Consider the following 18,779-nt stretch of genomic DNA (forward strand, 5'->3'; position numbering starts at 1 on the left):
CTGTGAGTTTCGGTTCAAGTCTATTCTATGCATTTCCTCAGTCTTCTGTGTCAGTGGCTTCCAAGTTCTTCCTGTGATGGATCACAGTAGTGCGTGAGAGTGAGATATCTCTTAAGACCTTGGCTTAGAACTAGCACACATAGTTCCTTCCACATACATTCAATTGGCTAATGCATGTTGCAAGTCCAAGTCCAACATTGATTGTACTTTATAGTCAAATAACCAGTTTGGTGTTTTCAATCAAGATATTACTCACTTATGGGTTTACGTTCCCTAGAATTGGGTAACCTGGTTGTGTTTGTTGGGTTTTGATTTGTTTTATTTTCTGTTTGCTTTTTGTTTGCCTTATTGTTCCATATGCAATTTATTTCTGTGTGGGCTATTTTTCAGGAAAGTTGAATTAAAAGATCAAACTAAACCTACACCCCTGATTCTTGATGAGCAAGGTCGCACTGTAGATGCAACAGGCAAGGAGATAGAGCTGACACACCGAATGCCTACTCTGAAGGCCAATATTCGTGCGGTGAAGAGGGAACAATTCAAGCAACAGCTTAAAGAAAAGCCATCAGAAGACATGGAATCCAATACCTTTTTTGACCCCCGAGTTTCAATTGCCCCTTCCCAGCGGCAGAGACGCACTTTTAAATTCCACGACAAGGGCAAATTTGAGAAGATTGCCCAGCGGTTACGGACAAAGGTATCTGGATAAGAATATAACCTAGAACTCCAAAGAAGTTAGGCGACAAAGGACATTGAATAGAGTCTTAAAATACTGTCAACTCATTTCTCTGTTTTAGGCAATTTTATTCAATGACTTTTGCCTTGTTTTTATCTTCTCAGAATGAAGTTTTCATAACATTCAATTTCTGCACATTTGCTGTAGCACACATTGGGTGAAAGTAGTGATGAGGGTGAGATGTATTAAGTAAAGGATAAAATAAAGCAGGACAGCTCTTTTTTCTAAGCTTTCAGAAATTATGAACTAGTGACAGTAAGTGTAAAGAGTTTAACAGGGGAGTGTTTTAAAATTTGGGATTCTACCACTCCATGTTTTATCCTCCTTTCTTGGTTTATCTTGTCCTTAGGCTCAACTGGAAAAGCTGCAGGCAGAGATCTCACAAGCAGCTCGAAAAACAGGCATCCATACTTCAACTAGGCTGGCTCTCATTGCTCCTAAGAAGGAGTTAAAGGAAGGAGATATTCCTGAAATTGAGTGGTGGGATTCTTATATCATCCCCAATGGCTTTGACCTGTGAGTTTGTTAGTTCCTTTTAATAAAACTAGAGTTTTAATGGGAGAGATGACACTTATGCATTAAGTAAACATTTAAAATCCAAGAGAAATAGGTAACTGTACACAAGCTCATATACTTAAAAAGAGTACGTTGTATGAGTTCTTTTTGTTTGTTTTTTTGGTTAATGTAGGAGAAATGGGCACAATCTAAAAGAGCAGATCTATAAATTATTTGCTTTTGTTATATATTCTATTTGTTTTTAGCATACTTGTTTCTTATATTTTTTGTTACTTATAATGGGTGTTTATGTTTCTTAAAGATCCAGTTCTAGAATAGAGCAAAGATTCTTAGTTGATGGGAGAGAGAATGGTAAATAAAGCATATAAGAAACATTTGGAAAAGAGTAAAGGGAGCCAAATATATAGTAACAGGGTGATTTGACTGGCACACAATGCTGTATGCAGATTGTGTGTCATGGAGATATACACTTGAAACCTATAGAATCTTATTAACCAATGTCACCCCAATAAATTTAATTTAAAAAATAAAAATGTTTAAAAAGAAACATTTAGAGAGCATTAATTATATCTGCTTCATCATCCTGATACATGGCTTTAGGAAATGGTATTTCAGCCTTTCCTACCCTTTCTTAGTCAACCAATTAATGTTACTAATGAGAGAATGTGGTATCTATCAAGGTGTTAGAGTAGAAAAAAGGTCGAGAATAACTGGTGTGGAGAGTGCATCCAACCGTAGTAGGACCCAGTTTTCTCATCTTGAAAATGATGTGTGATGTAATTAAATATTATAGCTATGCAAATACTAAAAAGTGCTTGAGTGCTATTACAGAGAGTGGATTTTTTCATTGTGTTTCTGAGACTCCCCCTCTCGGAATCATCTCTACCCACATATCCTGTTTTCCCTTCTTCCTCCAATTTTAGTACAGAGCAAAATCCCAAGAGAGAAGATTATTTTGGAATCACAAATCTTGTTGAACATCCAGCCCAGCTCAACCCTCCAGGTAATATATAGGTTACTCAGTCAAGACTCTAAAGAAGTACTAACCAATAGAACTTTATGTGACAGTGGACATGTTTTCTATCTGTATAGTAGCCACTGTCCACATGTGGCTATTGAGCACTTGAAAAACTGAGTTGCACTAATATAGCAGGGATTGAGTTTTTAATTTTATTCAATTTTAATCGATTTACACTTAAATGGTACATGTGGCTAGCAGCTATAGTATTAGTGCAGCTTTAGAGCACTGAGGCCTAATGTCAAGAGGACCTCACTGATGTATATTACAAGTTGGGCTTTTGCCATAGTGTTGACTCCCAACTCCAGTCTTGTGCACCAACTCTAAATATCTGTCCTTCAATTTTTGTCTTTAGCCTTTCTCTCTCTTTATCATTATTGTAGCAAAGGTTTATTAGCACAGCCCTGGCCAGTTTTCTCAGTGGCTAGGGCATCAGCCCGTGAACTGCAGGGTTGTGGATTCAATTCCCCGGTCAAGGGCACATTCCTGGATTATAGGTTTGATCCCAGGCCCCAGTGGGGACACATGTGGGAGGCCACCAATCGATGTGTCTCCTTCACATTGATGTTTCCTTTTCTCTCTCTGCCCGCCCCCTTCCACTTTCCCCCCCCTTCCATGGAAAAAATATCCTAAAGTGAGGATTAACAACAAAAAAGAGTTATGTGGATTATAAAACACTTTAATGTCTTTATCAGGTTTGAGATGAACAGAGGAGATAATACCTCAATTAGTAAATTTGCTTCCCAATATCAGTATCTCCAGTAACTTCAGAAAAAATAGATTGAGATCTTGAGTTCTAATACAAGGGGTATAATATTGAATTTTATTTAATCAGAGTCTAAAAATAAAACCTTATTACCTAAAAATAACCAAAACAATTAAAGATTCTGGTTTGTTTGTTTTTTTGTTTTAATCCTTACTCAAGGACATTTTCCCATTGATTTTTAGAGAGAGTGGAAGGGAGGAGGAGAGACAGAGAGAAACATTGATGTGTCTCTCACATCGATTGGTTGCCTCCGGCACGCACACTGACTGGGAATTGAGCCTGCAACGGAGGTATATGCCCTTGACTGGAATTAAACCTGGGACCCTTCAGTCTACGAGCCAGTGCTCTATCCACTGAGCAAAACCGTCTAGGGGTAAACTAAAAATTCTTTTAATGTGATTGATATAACACCAATGTCCCTCTAATACGCTTATTGCCATAGTACATTCATTTTTCTGACTAACAGTCGACAACGACACACCAGTTACTCTGGGGGTGTATCTCACCAAGAAGGAACAGAAGAAACTTCGAAGGCAAACAAGGAGGGAAGCACAGAAGGAGCTACAAGAGAAGGTCAGGCTGGGCCTGATGCCTCCTCCGGAACCCAAAGGTACGTTTTTTAAAAGCAGGGACAAAAGGGTGGCATGTTGATCCCTGCAATTCTAGAGGAACTTTAGCATCTCTCTGTGTTCTGTTCCTGAGAATCATTTATTGGTTCTTCTTCCTTTTCCAAATTTCCTGTCACCTTTCCTTATTCAGATAGATTTTGAGTGAGCACTGTTATGTATAGGATCTTTCACTAAATGCTGTTATCGGAGTGAAAATACTAAAGAAATTAAGGTCCCAAGGTGAAAGAGAGTAAATAAGGGATAAGTGTTGATGGAAGGAGACTAAACTTTGGATGGTGAGTGCACAATACAATGTGCAGATAATGTACTGTAGGATTGTACACTTGAACCCTATGTAATTTTTTAAAATATTTTTTATTGATTTCAGAGAAGAAGGGAGAGAGGGACAGTGAGACAGAAACATAAATGATGAGAGAGAATCATTGATCGGCTGCTTCCTGCACTCCCCACACTGGGGATTGAGCCCACAACCTGGGCATATGCCCTGACTAGGAATCAAACTGTGACCTCCTAGTTCATAGATCGACACTTTACCACTGACCCACACTGGCCAGGCGAAACCTGTGTAATTTTATTGACCAGTGTGACCCCAGTAAATTCAATTAAAAAAAGAAAACAATAGCTCTGGCTGGGTAGCTTTTCAGCAGATCTGAAATATGTAAACAATCTGAATTGGTAGAGAAGAGAGGATAGGTTATCCCCAGCCGGAGAAGCGATTTGGGAGATTCATTTCTGTCCTCTCTCCCCTGCAGTGAGAATTTCTAATTTGATGCGAGTATTAGGAACAGAAGCTGTTCAAGACCCCACGAAGGTAGAAGCCCATGTCAGAGCTCAGATGGCAAAAAGACAGAAGTAAGTGCCATGGGGTTGGGTGGAAACCCAGGGCAGGTATTTTCCCCAAACTTTTCTGGGGGATCCACATTTGAAGGGAGGGGAGAGTCCTCCGTTGCTCTCTCTTTGCCTCAGCCCTGCCTCTGATCTTCAATGCCTTTCTCACTTGTGGATGTCCTTCCTGTCACGACAGAGCGCATGAAGAGGCCAACGCTGCCCGAAAACTTACAGCAGAACAGAGAAAGGTCAAGAAAATTAAAAAGCTTAAAGAAGACATTTCACAGGGGGTACACATATCTGTATATAGGTAGGTGTTCAAACTGGCAGCTTTCCCTTAGAACATTTCCAAGTCCTTGAGGCAGAATCACTGTGGTCTAAAAGCATAACTGACATCAGCCCCTACTCCTTAAATGACCTTAGGGTAAAGAGGAGTTAGTAAATCTTTTACAATGGTGACGGTTAAAGGCTTACTCTTCTTGTCTGAGGCTTCTTAGTGGACTAGTAATATTTCTGAAGAATGAATGAGTGAGTATATTTGTTCAGGCTAAGATGTGAACTAAAGATCATCTATGATTTTTGAAGCATAAAATACCCTATTTCTCCAGGAAGCATTAAAAGTTTCTTCAGTAACTATATCCTTATCCTGATGTATTGCAGTAACCTTTTACCGATATTCCCACTCCAAAATGCACTTTATACAGTGTAAATACTTTTTACCTTTGTGTTGATTTAGTGTTTTTATTCTCTTACGTTGATTACCTGTGTGTCTTCTATTTTTTTAATGTTTTAGTACCTAGTTCTTTATTATAAAAGTGATATGTTTATTATAAAAGTAGTGAATCCTTGTTCAGATTAGAAAAAAAATTCTAACAATACAGAAGGGCACTTAAGAGGAAGTCCCCTTCCTATTCTCTATCCTTTAGGACCACTCACTATAGATAATTGCTACTAACAGTTTTTCATGTATCCTAGAAATTTTTTATGGATAGCATTGTAACTACATTCTAAGCATCTAGAGTAAATTTTGATTACCTGTTACTTGTTTTAAGGTGGAGGTTTAGACTTTGGAAAAGTATAAGACAGTATAGACATAGAAATACGTCTAGACTCATCAGTTCTACCTTTTAAGCATTAGTATACTAGTATGTGCCCTGACTAGGGATCTTTGCTTACTCCAAAGACCTTTGTTTCTAGACAGAAAATCATTTTGGATTCATCTTTTTATTTGCCATTCCATTCAGGCAGCTACCGATGCTAAAATGAAAGCCATAACTAAACTTTCCCTTCTCCAGAGTTCGAAATTTGAGCAACCCAGCCAAGAAGTTCAAGATTGAGGCCAATGCTGGGCAACTGTACCTGACAGGGGTGGTGGTACTGCACAAGGATGTCAACGTGGTAGTAGTGGAAGGGGGTGAGTCTGAAAAAATTGAGGGAGATTGTCCCCAGGCAACCCTGTGCCTTGAAGTGATTAGCATGGTGGGAGAAAGGAGAAAAAGGTACTGTTTTAGAACCATACCCGGGTATAATATCCTGGGCCTCTGCTTTGTGTTTATTGGAGTAAAAGGCCCGAAGGTATGATTCCTGGGATTGCTTCAGCTACCACATAAATGTCAGCATTGAATGCGCTCAGAGGTTATTTTCTACCCCACCATCTTCCACAATTTTGGCAAAATTCTTCTTTTCTGTTTCCAGGCCCGAAGTCCCAGAAGAAATTTAAGCGTCTTATGCTGCATCGGATAAAGTGGGATGAACAGACATCTAACACAAAGGGAGATGGTGAATGGGGGTTAGAGGGGATTAAGTGGGAGTTGAGATGGTATTGTGTCCACTCATCAGTTCCCCTCCTGACGTTCTTGCTAACACTGGGTAATGTTCAGGAATTTTAGAAAGACCCATTTGGACTATGAATATGCTCGACATTCATACATGGTCATGTGCATGAGTGTTAGTTATTCTGCCTATCCATGAAGGCTTTTCCCTCTTTCTACCAGTTTCCCTGCCATGTGTGCATTGTCTATTTTATCCTTTATTTTAAATCCTCACTTGAGGATGTTTTTATCGATTTTAGAGAGAGGGAGAAACCTCCATTGGTTGCTCCTGTTTGGGATTGAACCAACATTTAGGCATGTGCCCTGACCGGGAATCAGACCCACAACCTTTTGGTGTGTGGGACCATGCTCAACCGACTGAGCCACATGGCCAGGGCTGTTTTTTTTTTTTTTGTTTTTTTTTTAAGGGGTGGAGCGAGAGAGAGAGAAAAAAACATCAATTTGTTGTTCCATTTATTTATGCATTCATTGGTTGATTCTTGTATGTGCCCTGACGGGGGATCAAACCTGGAACCTTGAATGATGCTCTAACCTACTAAGCTACCCAGCCAGGGCCTTGTCTGTGTTGTTTGTGTGTGTTTTTAATTTGAGAGAGAAACATTGATGTGAAAGAGAAACGATCAGTTGCCTCCCTACGTGTCCTGACCAGGAATCAAACCTCAAACCTTTTGGTATACGGGACAATGCTCCAACCAACTGAGCCACCCAGCCAGGGCTGTATTATTTTTTGATAAAAAAATGTTTAAGGGGTTGAAGGCAAAAACAAAAAAGATTTTCAGATCAAAAAAGCTTCCTGCTTTGTTCAAGAAAATGTACTTTTCATTCTTTTGCCCAACTTTATCTTATCAAATATGTATATTTGAAATCCTCTTGGCCACCATTCTTCCATCAGTATTCATTATTTTCTTTGAAAACTTTGGTTGGCATTTAACATATACAGAGAGCCTTATTTTTTTACTTTATTTTACCTAACATTTTGGTCTTAAAGTATTTTTTAACCTTACAAAGTTTATTTTTTTTTAAAATATAGTTTTATTGGTTTCAGAGAGGGAGTGGGAGAGAGAAACATCAATGATGAGAGAGAATCATGGGTCTGCTGCCTCCTGCATGTCCCCTACTGGGGACCAAGCCTGCAACCTGGGCATGTGCCCTGACAGGGAATTGAACCATGACCTGGTTCATAGGTCGATGCTCAACCACTGAGCACGGTGGCGGCGCACAAAGTATATTTTTTACTATAATTGACCTATATTTTGTTTCATAGGTGTTCCTATTTTTGTTTGATATATCTGCCCTCCTCCTCCATTAGACTAAAACCTCCTTGAGAATGGACTCATATGTTGGCATATGAAGCCTGGCTCTCAAAGTGCTCATGACAAGTTTTTATTTTTAATTGCTCGTTTTATTTATCTACTTACTCCCAGTATCTGGCACAACTCTTGACACATAGTAGGTGCTCAATAAGTGTTTGTTGAATTAACTGATTTTCCTGCCTATTTAAAGCTTTCAGTCTAATTTGGGGTAAAGAGAAACAGAAGACATTTGATTCCAACGCATGGTAAAGGGTGACAATATTTAAAATAATTTGGGTAGATTGGAACATTGTTTGTTTAGAAGCTAATTTTTGGTCTCTAGTCTATATCTAGAGCAAGACTTAGCTATGTTGTCTTTTCCAGATGATGAGGAATCCGATGAGGAAGCTGTGAAGAAAACCAACAAATGTGTACTAGTCTGGGAGGTAGGTGATTCTTTTTTTTTAATTTAATATATTTCATTGATTTTTTTTACAGAGGGGAAGGGAGAAGGATAGAGAGTTAGAAACATCGATGAGAGAGAAACATCGATCAGCTGCCTCCTGCACACTCCCTACTGGGGATGTGCCCGCAACCAAGGTACATGCCCTTGACCAGAATAGAACCTAAGACCCTTAGTCTGCAGGCTGACGCTCTATCCACTGAGCCAAACCGGTCAGGGCAAGGTGATTCTTTATTAAACACTGTAGCAGAACTTTAATTCTTGATTGTACTATTCAAATGGAGTGATGGAATGGTAAAATTAAGTAATGACTAATCCCTTAAGTAATTTGTGTTTCTTGATTTTTTGGGGGTGGGGGAGGGAATTTATTGTTAAACGTTTGGTAGCAAATTCTAACTTATTATATTTTAGTTAAATTGAAGATCATGTTAGTATCTGCCATCTGGAAAAGAGTATGGAAAACCAGTGGCAAGATCACAAATTCTCAGTTGAGCTATTTCATAGTCATAGAAGTTGGGGAATCTGGGCAGAACTACTTATTAGCTGTGCAACTGGGTGAGGCATGTTTAACATCCAATACTGTTTTATGTAAATGTAATTTTTCCCTCCCTATTGTCAGGTATTTTTTTGTTTGTTTGAGAACCTAATTAGATTATTTGTGTAATTGTACTTTGTTCATTATAACTAAATCACTCTTCAAATAGAACTTTTTATGATTATACAGTTTTTTCATTCCTGAAATCTTAGTGAAGCAGTATTAGTTCCGAAGAATGAATGAATGAATATGCTTATTCAGACCAATTTGTGAAGTAAGCATTGTTCTCCTGTTTTGAAGCATAAAATATCCTATTTCTCTAGGCAACATTAAAAGTTTTTTTCTCAGTAGCTATCCGTGTCCTGATATAGTACAATAATCCTTTTATTCCCACTCCAAAATACACTTTATACATTGTAAATATTTTTACCTTTGTGATTATTGTTTTCATTTTGTTCTTCTGTATTGAGTTCATGTGTACCTTCTATTTTTTATTTTTATTTTTTAATATATTTTTACTGATTTCAGAGAGGCAGGGAGAGGGAGAGAGAGAGAGAAACATCAATGATGAGAGGGACCATTGATTGGCTGCCTCCTGCATGCCCCTCCCCCCACCCCCGATTGGGGATTGGGCCCACAACATGGGCATGTGCCCTAACTGGGAATCTAACCATGACCTCCTGGTTCGTAGGTCAATGCTCAACCACTGAGCCACACTGGCTGGGCTAGAATCTCCTTTTTCTCACAGCATTTCTTTCTGTTTTATGTAATACAAGCCAGTTTTCCCTCTTTCCACTGAGCCAAACCGGTTTGGCAACTAGGGCAATTTTTTAAATGTGCTCATATATAGTAACTAGTTCTGTATTATAAAAGTAATGTTCTTGCCGAAACCGGTTTGGCTCAGTGGATAGAGCGTCGGCTTGCGGACTGAGGGGTCCCGGGTTCGATTCCGGTTAGGTGCATGTACCTAGGAGGCAGCTGATCGATGTTTCTAACTATCTCTCTTCCTTCCTCTCTGTAAAAAATCAATAAAATATATTAAAAAAACAAAAACAAAACATTGATGAGAGAGAAACATCGATCAGCTGCCTCCTGCACACCCCCTACTGGGAATGTGCCTGCAACCAAGGTACATGCCCTTGACCGGAATTGAACCTGGGACCCTTGAGTCCGCAGGCCGACGCTCTATCCACTGAGCCAAACCGGTTTCAGCTCTCATCAATGTTTTTAACTGTCTGTCCCTCTCCCTTCCTCTCTGTAAAAAAGCAATAAAATATATTTTTAAAAAATAAATAAAAATAAAATAAATTCTATTTTATTTCAACAAAGAAAATACTTAATGAAATAGTTCCCTTTTGATTCCCTGATTCTTTAAGACCACTCTTTTATAGGTAATTGCTACTAATTGTTTTTCATGTATCCTTCGTTTTTGTCTCATAAGTCCCCACCTGCATATTTAATATCCCGCCTCTTCATCTCTTCCATTTATCTGAGTGTCCTCAGAAATTGTGTCTCAGGTTCAAAAACAAGCCAAGTTCTGCTCTAGCCTCCTTATTGGAGTCTTCTCCCTGCAAGTCTCTTGAGGTAGCACTTTCTGACTTGTTGCTACTGGTGCCTTTTGTGAGAATGCGCTTCCACCCAGTGTCTTTTTCTATTGCAGTTCTCTGGAGGTCGTCCCCCTGGCTCCCATTTCCCTCTCCCCCTTGTCCCTCTATTCTTTGTCACTGGTCCCCAAAGCCGCCTTCTTGTACACAGGGTCTCACTAAGTCTTGTGAAAAGAGTCCTTTTGGCCTCTGGTTCTCTAACACCTTTGTCCTGAAAAGACCAAATTTAGTCTTTGAGGCCTGGTGGGAGACAAGTTCATCCCATCTCACCACACATAGCCCTTCCAGACTTGCTCTTCCACTCAAGCACCAGAGCACAGAACTCCTCTTTTTCCACTCAGTCAAAAAAGACCAACATGCCAAAATCGGTTTGGCTCAGTGGATAGAGCGTCGGCCTGCGGACTGAAGGGGCCCAGGGTCGATTCCGGTCAAGGGCATGTACCTGGGTTGCGGGCACATCCCCAGTGGGAAGTGTGCAGGAGGCGGCCGATCGATGTTTCTCTCTCATTGACGTTTCTGACTATCTCTCTCCCTTCCTCACTGTAAAAAATCAATAAAATATATTTTTAAAAAAAAGACCAACAAACCCTTACGCATAAATTCATGAAAACTCATGCAACATCCAAGGAGGTGGAGATTAGAATTTCTTTTTACCATCAAATCATATTCAGCTAGGCACATCACTACACAGGTGTTTAGGTTTTATGAAAGAATATCTGATTTAAACTAGAAGTTGCAGTGTCGTTATTACAAATTTTGTCTCTTTCTCAGGGTACAGCCAAAGACCGGAGCTTTGGGGACATGAAGTTCAAACAGTGCCCTACAGAGAACATGGCTCGGGAGCATTTCAAAAAGCACGGGGCTGAACACTACTGGGACCTTGCGCTAAGTGAATCGGTGTTGGAGTCTACTGACTGAGACTACTGCCAGCCCTTGCCTCCACCCTCTTGCCTATGTCTCTTCAGTCCTCTCCCTTATGCTACTTCCCAACCCAGCCCACTTGTGTGTGTGATCTCAGCACGGTGCCACGCTGACATTGGGACGAAGGGAGAACACAGTGCTCTCTTCCCCTGTCGGCCTGGTGCTGCCCTTTACTCCCCTTATGTGTATATGATTAAAGAGTTATTTTTAAAATTTGTATGATATTTTTCATACACTCATAGGTATTGGAGTTTGGGTCTTCAGGTGATCTTTTCTCCAGATGCCTAGCAATTGCTGTGGAAAAAGAAAATTTTGTCCTTGAAGCTTATGGATATATGAATGAATGAAAGGATGAATGGGTATATATTTTTGAGGCCTAATGGAAATTTTCTGGCCTCAGGTTGGAGCAAGAGTGCTAAAACGGTTTTCCTGGAGCAGAGTGAGGCAAAAAGAGGTGTTAAGTAGGTGAGGGGGAAACAAATGAGTGTCCATCTCTCAGCCTTCAGTAGAGTCAGGAGGTAGACAGATTACTTCTGGTCTTGGCTAAGTAGTCATTTAAAAAAAATATTTTCTTTTAGCCCTAGCCGGTTTGGCTCAGTGGATAGTGTCAGCTTGCAGACTAAAGGGTCCCGTATTTGATTCTGGTCAAGGGCACATGCCTGGGTTGCGGGCTCGATCCCCAGTGTGGGGCTTGCGGGAGGCAGCCAATCAATGATTCTCTCTCATCATTGATGTTTCTATCTCTGCCTCTCTGAACTGAATAAAATATATATATACATATATATAAATTAAAAGTCTTTGTTCAAAATTTTTTTATTTTAAAATGTTTTTATTGATCTTTAGAGAAAGAGGAAAGGAAAGGAAGAGAGAAAGAAACATCGATCAGTTGCCTCGTATGCAACCAGGGATTGAACCCACAACCTGGACATGTGCCCTGACCAGGAATCAAACTGGTGACCTTTCAGTGCATGGTACGACACTCTACCAACTGAGCCACACTGGCCAGGGCTAACTATTTTTATCAGGAAATGAGGTGGACGCAGAGGGAACATTGAAGGAGGATATTATGGGTCAATTTGTAAAGTGGAATGGGAATTTAGTGTTATTTCCTCTCTACTGATTTTAAAATATCCACAATCCTTTTCCCACTGGTAGCTCTTCAGAGGCAATAATGCATAGAGCCATCATCTATGATAACAATGCCTTCTGAAATACTTCCTGAAGGACCAATCTTTTAATGATGGGATCCATGTTTTTAAACTTTCAATAGTCAGTTTCTCAGGAATCATCTCTAGAAGCTCCTCAGGGTCATGTTCATCTACACCCAGGTTAAAGTTGTTTACTGTTTCAACCATAGCCTTGTTGATTTTTGTTTTGTTTTGTTTTTTAATCCTCACCTGAGGATATTTTTTCCCATTGATTTTTAGAGAGAGGGAGAGAGAGAGGAAAAGACAGAAATATCGATGTGATAGAAACACATCTATTGGTTGCCTCCTGCATGAGGCCCGACCAGGGCCCGGGCCAGGGAGGAGCCTGCAACCAAGGTACGTGTACCTGACCAGAATCGAATCCGGGACCCTTCGGTCTGCATGCTGATGCTATGTTCCCTGAACCAAACGGGCCAGGGCGCCTCGTTGATTTTTATAACCTCCTTATCTATTAACAGTAAGCAAAATCTTGAAAGGTATATTATTCCCCAAATAGTATTTCTCTATTCTGGCATAGCAATTCAGGAAGACATCTTAGAAGAGGAGCTGGTCATCCATGACTTGTTACTGCTTCTGTAGTACACTGGCACTGTATGCTTATTGATATGCTTGAAGGCCATGATGGTCTCACTTTGCCAGATCAAAGGTTTTAATTTGTAGCCCACAACATTGCCCCCAAGCAATTAATAACCTGTCCTTAAAAGCCTTCAAGCCCTAACCGGTTTGGCTCAGTGGATAGAGCGTCGGCCTGTGGACTGAAAGTTCCCAGGTTCGATTCCAGTCAAGGGCATGTACCTTGGTTGCGGGCACATCCCCAGTGGGAGGTGTGCAGGAGGCAGCTGATCAATGTTTCTCTCTCATCGATGTTTCTATCTCTTTATCCCTCTCCCTTCCTCTCTTTAAAAAAGCAATAAAGCATATATTTTTTTTAAAAAGCCTTCAAGCCTGGTGGGAGGAGGGGTTCTGGTCAAGATACAGGGTAGGTAAACATGGTACTCAGAACCTCTCGCAACCACATCAGAATTCCAACTAAAGTACAGAACAACCATCATTCAGAATCACCCCAAATCGAGCTGAACAGAAATCTTACAACTCGGGATATATAGAAGCCACATCAAGATCGGTAGGCCTTAGCTGGTTTGGCTCAGTGGATACAGTGTTATCCCTCAGACTGAAGGGTCCTGAGTTTGATTTCCAGTCAAGGCCACATACCTCAGTTGCAGGCTCGATCCCAGGCCCTTGTCAGGGCACATGTGAGAGGCAATCAATCAATGTATCTCTCACATTGATGTCTCCCTCTGTCCCTCCCCCTCCCTTCCACCCTAAAAATCAATGGGAAAAATATACTTGGGTCAGGTTTAACAATAAAAACAAGATAGGTAGGAGGGGTGGAGAGCTACCATATGACCCAGCAATCCTGGGTATCTACCCAAAACGTTTGAAAACATTTATTCATAAAGATATATGTACCTCTATGTTTATTGCAGTGTTATTCATAGTGACTAAGACATGGTTAAAGCCTTGTCCTAATAATGCTGGGTTCAATTTCTGGTCAGAGATCTATATCTCCACTACAGTTCTGTCTAGAACCTCACTTCCTGGGCAACCTCATCCATCTCATCGTTTTAAAGATCCATCTATATTCTGAAAATTTTTAAATTTATATTTTCTACCTAGACCTCTCATGAATTTCATACTTACATATTCAATGCCATTTATGTGTCTGATAGCTCAAACTCAAGATATCCATACCTGAAATCCTGATTCCTCCTCATTTTTCACATGACTGCTCCTTTCCCTCTTTCCTCCCCTGGTTCATCTGAGAAAATGGCCACTTCATTCTTCTAGTTCATACATATTTCCTCTAAGTTCATTCAGTTCTTTATTGGTTGTCTGGGTCCTTTAGCTGCCCTTCAACTTAGGGTCTTCCTGAGCTGCGTAGAAAGACCTATCACCTTCTGGGACCAGGAAGGTAACAGAGGTGGTGGTCCTTGTCCCAACATACACACCCCACCCTTTGGGGCTTATGTTCTAAGACTTCTAGGGGTACAAACCTGTATCTTCTAAAGGTACAAACCTGTATCTTCAAGATTTATAGCTCATTATTCTCCCCTTGACTAGCATGAACTTTAAACTCATTTGCAGTGTTCTTAGATTCCAGCATTTCCCCTGGAAGCTCTTCTGTTTCTGTTTCTCTCCAGTGGGCCTATGACGCCCCCCAGTTTCCCCTCCAGGGTCTGGGGCTTCTCCTCCATCATTTCCTTGTCTGGATTATTCCAACAGCCTCCTTAACTAAGTGTTTCTGAAGCCTTGTTGTTTTTCTTAATCTTCACCCAAGGAGGGCAGATATTTTTTTCCATTGATTTTTAGAGAGGGGAAGGGAGGATTAAGGTGGAATGGAAAGAGAAAGAAACATCAGTGTGAGAGAGATACAATGATTGGTTGCCTCACGCATTTGCCCCCACTGAGGGCAGGGATCAGGGATCGAACCTGCAACCTAGGCACTTGCCCTGATCTGGGATTGAACCCATGAGCCTCTGATGCACAGGCAGACGCTCTAACCATTGAGCCATGCCAACCAGGGCTCTGAAGTCTATTTTCTTTCTTTTTTTTCTTCTGAAGTGTATTTTCAACAGGAACCAATGTGGTCTTTTTTTAATTTTTGTTTTTATTTTTTTGGAGAGTGGGATGGGGAGAGACAGAAAAACATCCATGTGAGAGAGACACATCAATTGATTGCCTCCTTCACTTGTTCCATCCAGGGCCCAGGCCAGGGAGGAGCTTGCAACTGAGGTACATGCCCTTGACTGGAATCGAACCCAGGACCTTTCAGTCGCAGGCTGTTCTATCCACTGAGCCACACCGGCTGGGGCCCAATGTGATCTTTTCAAAATATTTCCCATGTAATTTTTCTGCTTAAAACTCTGCTTAGAGGGGTTGCCATCTCAGAGTTAAAAGTCAAAGCCCTTAATAGTGACCTCTTAGACCTCTTCCACTTATCCCCTCTCCTACTCTTTTCTAGCCACACTGGCCTCCTTGTTCTTTCTCTAATATGTCAAGACATCCTATTTTAGGGCCTCTGCACTTGCTGTTCTTTTTTTTAAAAAAATATACCTTATTGATTTTTCACAGGAAGGGAGAGGGATAGAGAGTTAGAAACATCGATGAGAGAGAAACATCGATCAGCTGCCTCCTGCACACTCCCCACTGGGGATGTGCCCGCAACCAAGGTACATGCCGTTGGCTGGAATTGAACCTGGGACCCTTGAGTTCGCAGGCTGTTCCTCTATCCACTGAGCCAAACCGGTCAGGGCTGCACTTGCTGTTCTTTCTGCACTTCCCCCATATCTGCTTTGTTATCTCGTTATCAACATTCAGATTGACAAGGAGAAAATTATGAGATAACCTAAATTAAACTACAGCAGGCCAGAGGGTGGAAGGAAGAGACAATTAGAGGTTAAGCAGTTAACATCTGTAGTGCAAAACTAACAAAAGACTGCTTGCACTCCGTGTACTTGGGACTTCTGGGTGACTATTTCCAAATTACCTAAAAAGAGAGAACAGCTAGTTTGGCCAATTTCTTACCTCCCCGCTCCCATTTTGAACCCCAGGAGTCTCTGCTTCTTGTTTACACGTGAGTTTTACAGACTCTTGTGGACTCCGCTGCTCCTATCCCAGCTTCACCTTCTCCCATCCCCTTTGTCTATAGCTAACGTAAATTATTTAAGAAGGATTTGTTTGTTTGTTTTTTAATTTCTTTATTGGTTAAGGTATTACAAATGTGTCCTCATTCCCCCATTAACTCCCAACCTCCCCTGCCCCCCCACTCATGTTCTCATCCCCCTGTTGTCCTCCTTCTTTTTTACCACAACGCAGTATTCCATTGTGTAGATGTACCACAGTTTTTTAATCCACTCATCTGCTGATGGGTACTTAGGCTGTTTCCAAATGTTAGCAGCACAATTCACCATAGCTAAGATTTGGAAACAGCCTAAGTGCCCATCAGCAGATGAGTGGATTAAGAAGGATTTGTATCTTACTCCCCCTACTTAATGTACTGCATAATGCTTGCAGACCTGGCCAGTGTGGATCAGTTGGTTGGAGTGTTGTCCCATACACTGAAAAGTTTTGGACTTGATTCCTGGTCAGGGTACATACCTAGGTTGCAGGTTTGATGACTGGTCGGGGTGAATATGGGAAGGCAATTGGTTGATGTTTCTCCCACATTGATGTTTCTCTCTTTCTCCCTTCCTCTCTCTCTAAAATTAATAAGCATGTCTTCAGGTGAGGATTAAAAACAAAAATGCTTGCAAAACCCAAGGACATTGGACATGTTTTTCTTACCTAGCCATGTTGTTGGTTAGGCTCACACCCCAAGAATCAGTCTTTTTTTGTAGCAATGGCCTAATAAACCTTTTAAAGACTGTAAAAGTTAAAATTTTTGTTTAACAAGAGCAAGTATCACTCTCTTCCTGATTCACCAAACCACCATTCCTATGCCCATTCAGGATCGCCCATTCTATGCCCTCTGCCTCTCTTAACCTGCTTCATACTTCTTCATAGACTTCCTTACTACCCCCTGATATATATTTGCTTATGGTATCCTGACACTAAGCCCCAGAGGGAAGGAATTTTTGTCTGTTTTGCTGTTACTCTCCAACATCTAGAATGGTTCATTCCACATGTTCAACAACTTTTTGTTGAATTAATGAATACTAGATATGAGCTTGACAAAATAGGTTTCCTGCATCAAGAAACACGAGTCTACTAGGGAGACATAAAATAATTAAAGTATAATAATTGCATGTGTTCAGTGGGACACAGAAGCCTCCAAATCTGCTCAGAGGATTTACATGGCAGATGAGAGAGAACAGTTAATCTAGGTGGTGCTAAGCAATATACTAGCTATCTAAGGCTCCTGTAAACTATAATGTATCATGCAATTGAGATTGTCTTAACTGGCCAAGGTGAGATATGTTAACCTTTACTGGTCTTGGAAATTTTACGGGGAGCCTGGCCCACGTGGCTCAATGGTTGAGCATAGATCTATAAACCAGAAGGTCACAGCGCATTCCTAGTGGGGAACATGCCCGGGTTGCCAACTCCATCCCAGTTGTGGGACGTGCAGGAGGTAGCCAATCCATGATTCACTTTCATCATTGATATTTTTCTCTCTCTCCTCTCTGAAGTCAAATTTTTTTTAAAAACCTCACCAGAGGGTGGTTTTTCAGAGGGGAAAATAGAGGGAAAGACAGAACTATCATGTAAATTGGTTGCCTCCTGTAGGCACCCCAACCAGGACCCGGGTGGGGAACTGGTCTGCAATTGAGTTCGTGCCCTTGACCCCAAACAGGGGACCCTTTGCTCTGCAGGCTAGCGCTCTATCCACGGAGCCAAACCGGCTAGGGCTGAAATAAATTTTTTTAAAAAAATACATTTTTACCGGGAAATTTTCATTTACTGCTTCATCTTCCTATAATTCATATAGCCAAATGGCTATGAATGGTATGGCCCCAGGGTAATGTAAAATAGCGCTTGGCCTGGGAGTCTGCGCAGAGAACGGCTCGCTGGAGCTGGCGCATGCGCATCATCAAGGCACTGCAAGATGGCTGCCAGCCACTTGGTCGTGCGTCAGTTCCCTGAGGAGTTAGTGCCCGGCGGCTGCAGCCGCCAGAAAGTAACAGTGGCCGCTAAGTGGTGGGCGTTTCCGGCCCTGTTTTGTGAGCTGGGGAGCCCCGAGAGAGAGATCTCACTAGGGAGAAAAGGCAGGGCGAGACGGGGCGGGGCAGCCCCCTCCCCCAACCTCTCAGTTTGACCAACTCCCTCCTCCTCGCTTCCCCGTTTTTCCTCCCAGCCCGCTACACGCCAAGGTGTTGCGCACGCGCAGAAATCATAGACGCGCCTCCGCGGCCCTAAGGACCTGCGGCTCCTGCGCGCGCTTCTCGTGCTTCTCCCTTGATTGGTCAGCTTGCCCCGCCATCACGGCCTCTCTGCTTTCTAGGTTGAGACGAGAGGGGCGGGACCACGCGGCGCGTGCGCGATACTGTTGCTGTCCCCTGGCTATTGCGTTGCAAAAAAAATCCTGACTAGCCATCCTTGGGCCTTTTCTGTACTAGAGGATCTAAAGGAGAAAGATTTCTGCTACCGAAGGGGCAGTCGGGTAGTATTACATTTCAGATATTAACGCCCGCCCTCATAGGAGCGTGGGGATAGGAGTGGGGAAGGGCCTCCGCGTAGAGAGCCGGAGTAGAAAACCATTGATTTGGGGGGGCCAGGCGTTTGGAAAGGCTTTGCAAGGACCTGTCTTCCGCGTACTTCTTCCTTGGTTACTGACTGGTTTAAACACAACCCCTTGAGCAATTCTGATAAACCTTCGCGACCCACAGCCCCTCCTTGAGGCGTGTAGGAGCCGCCAGCGTGCCCGGCAGCTG

At 41.8% G+C, this 18,779-nt stretch overlaps 1 protein-coding gene across 3 annotated transcripts in view; it reads left to right on the plus strand.

Annotated features, from left to right (window-relative positions):
• The window catches only part of PRPF3 (pre-mRNA processing factor 3), a 17,734-nt gene extending 6,381 nt beyond the window's left edge, over positions 1-11,353 (plus strand). For 2 of the 3 annotated variants that reach the window (XM_015558726.1, XM_006755638.2), the window contains 10 exons: positions 391-697; positions 1,086-1,252; positions 2,176-2,255; positions 3,503-3,646; positions 4,418-4,517; positions 4,690-4,803; positions 5,789-5,907; positions 6,189-6,272; positions 8,002-8,063; positions 10,991-11,353. In XM_015558726.1, coding sequence (XP_015414212.1) covers positions 391-697; positions 1,086-1,252; positions 2,176-2,255; positions 3,503-3,646; positions 4,418-4,517; positions 4,690-4,803; positions 5,789-5,907; positions 6,189-6,272; positions 8,002-8,063; positions 10,991-11,137 — 1,324 coding nt within the window. In that variant the 3' untranslated portion in view covers positions 11,138-11,353. The remainder of the gene's footprint in view (positions 1-390; positions 698-1,085; positions 1,253-2,175; positions 2,256-3,502; positions 3,647-4,417; positions 4,518-4,689; positions 4,804-5,788; positions 5,908-6,188; positions 6,273-8,001; positions 8,064-10,990) is intronic. The other variant, XM_015558725.1, reaches the window with a different exon arrangement.
• Positions 11,354-18,779: the final 7,426 nt, after the last annotated feature.

This window comes from Myotis davidii, unplaced genomic scaffold, assembly GCF_000327345.1.
Source record: "Myotis davidii unplaced genomic scaffold, ASM32734v1 scaffold653, whole genome shotgun sequence".
NCBI lineage: Eukaryota > Metazoa > Chordata > Mammalia > Chiroptera > Vespertilionidae > Myotis > Myotis davidii.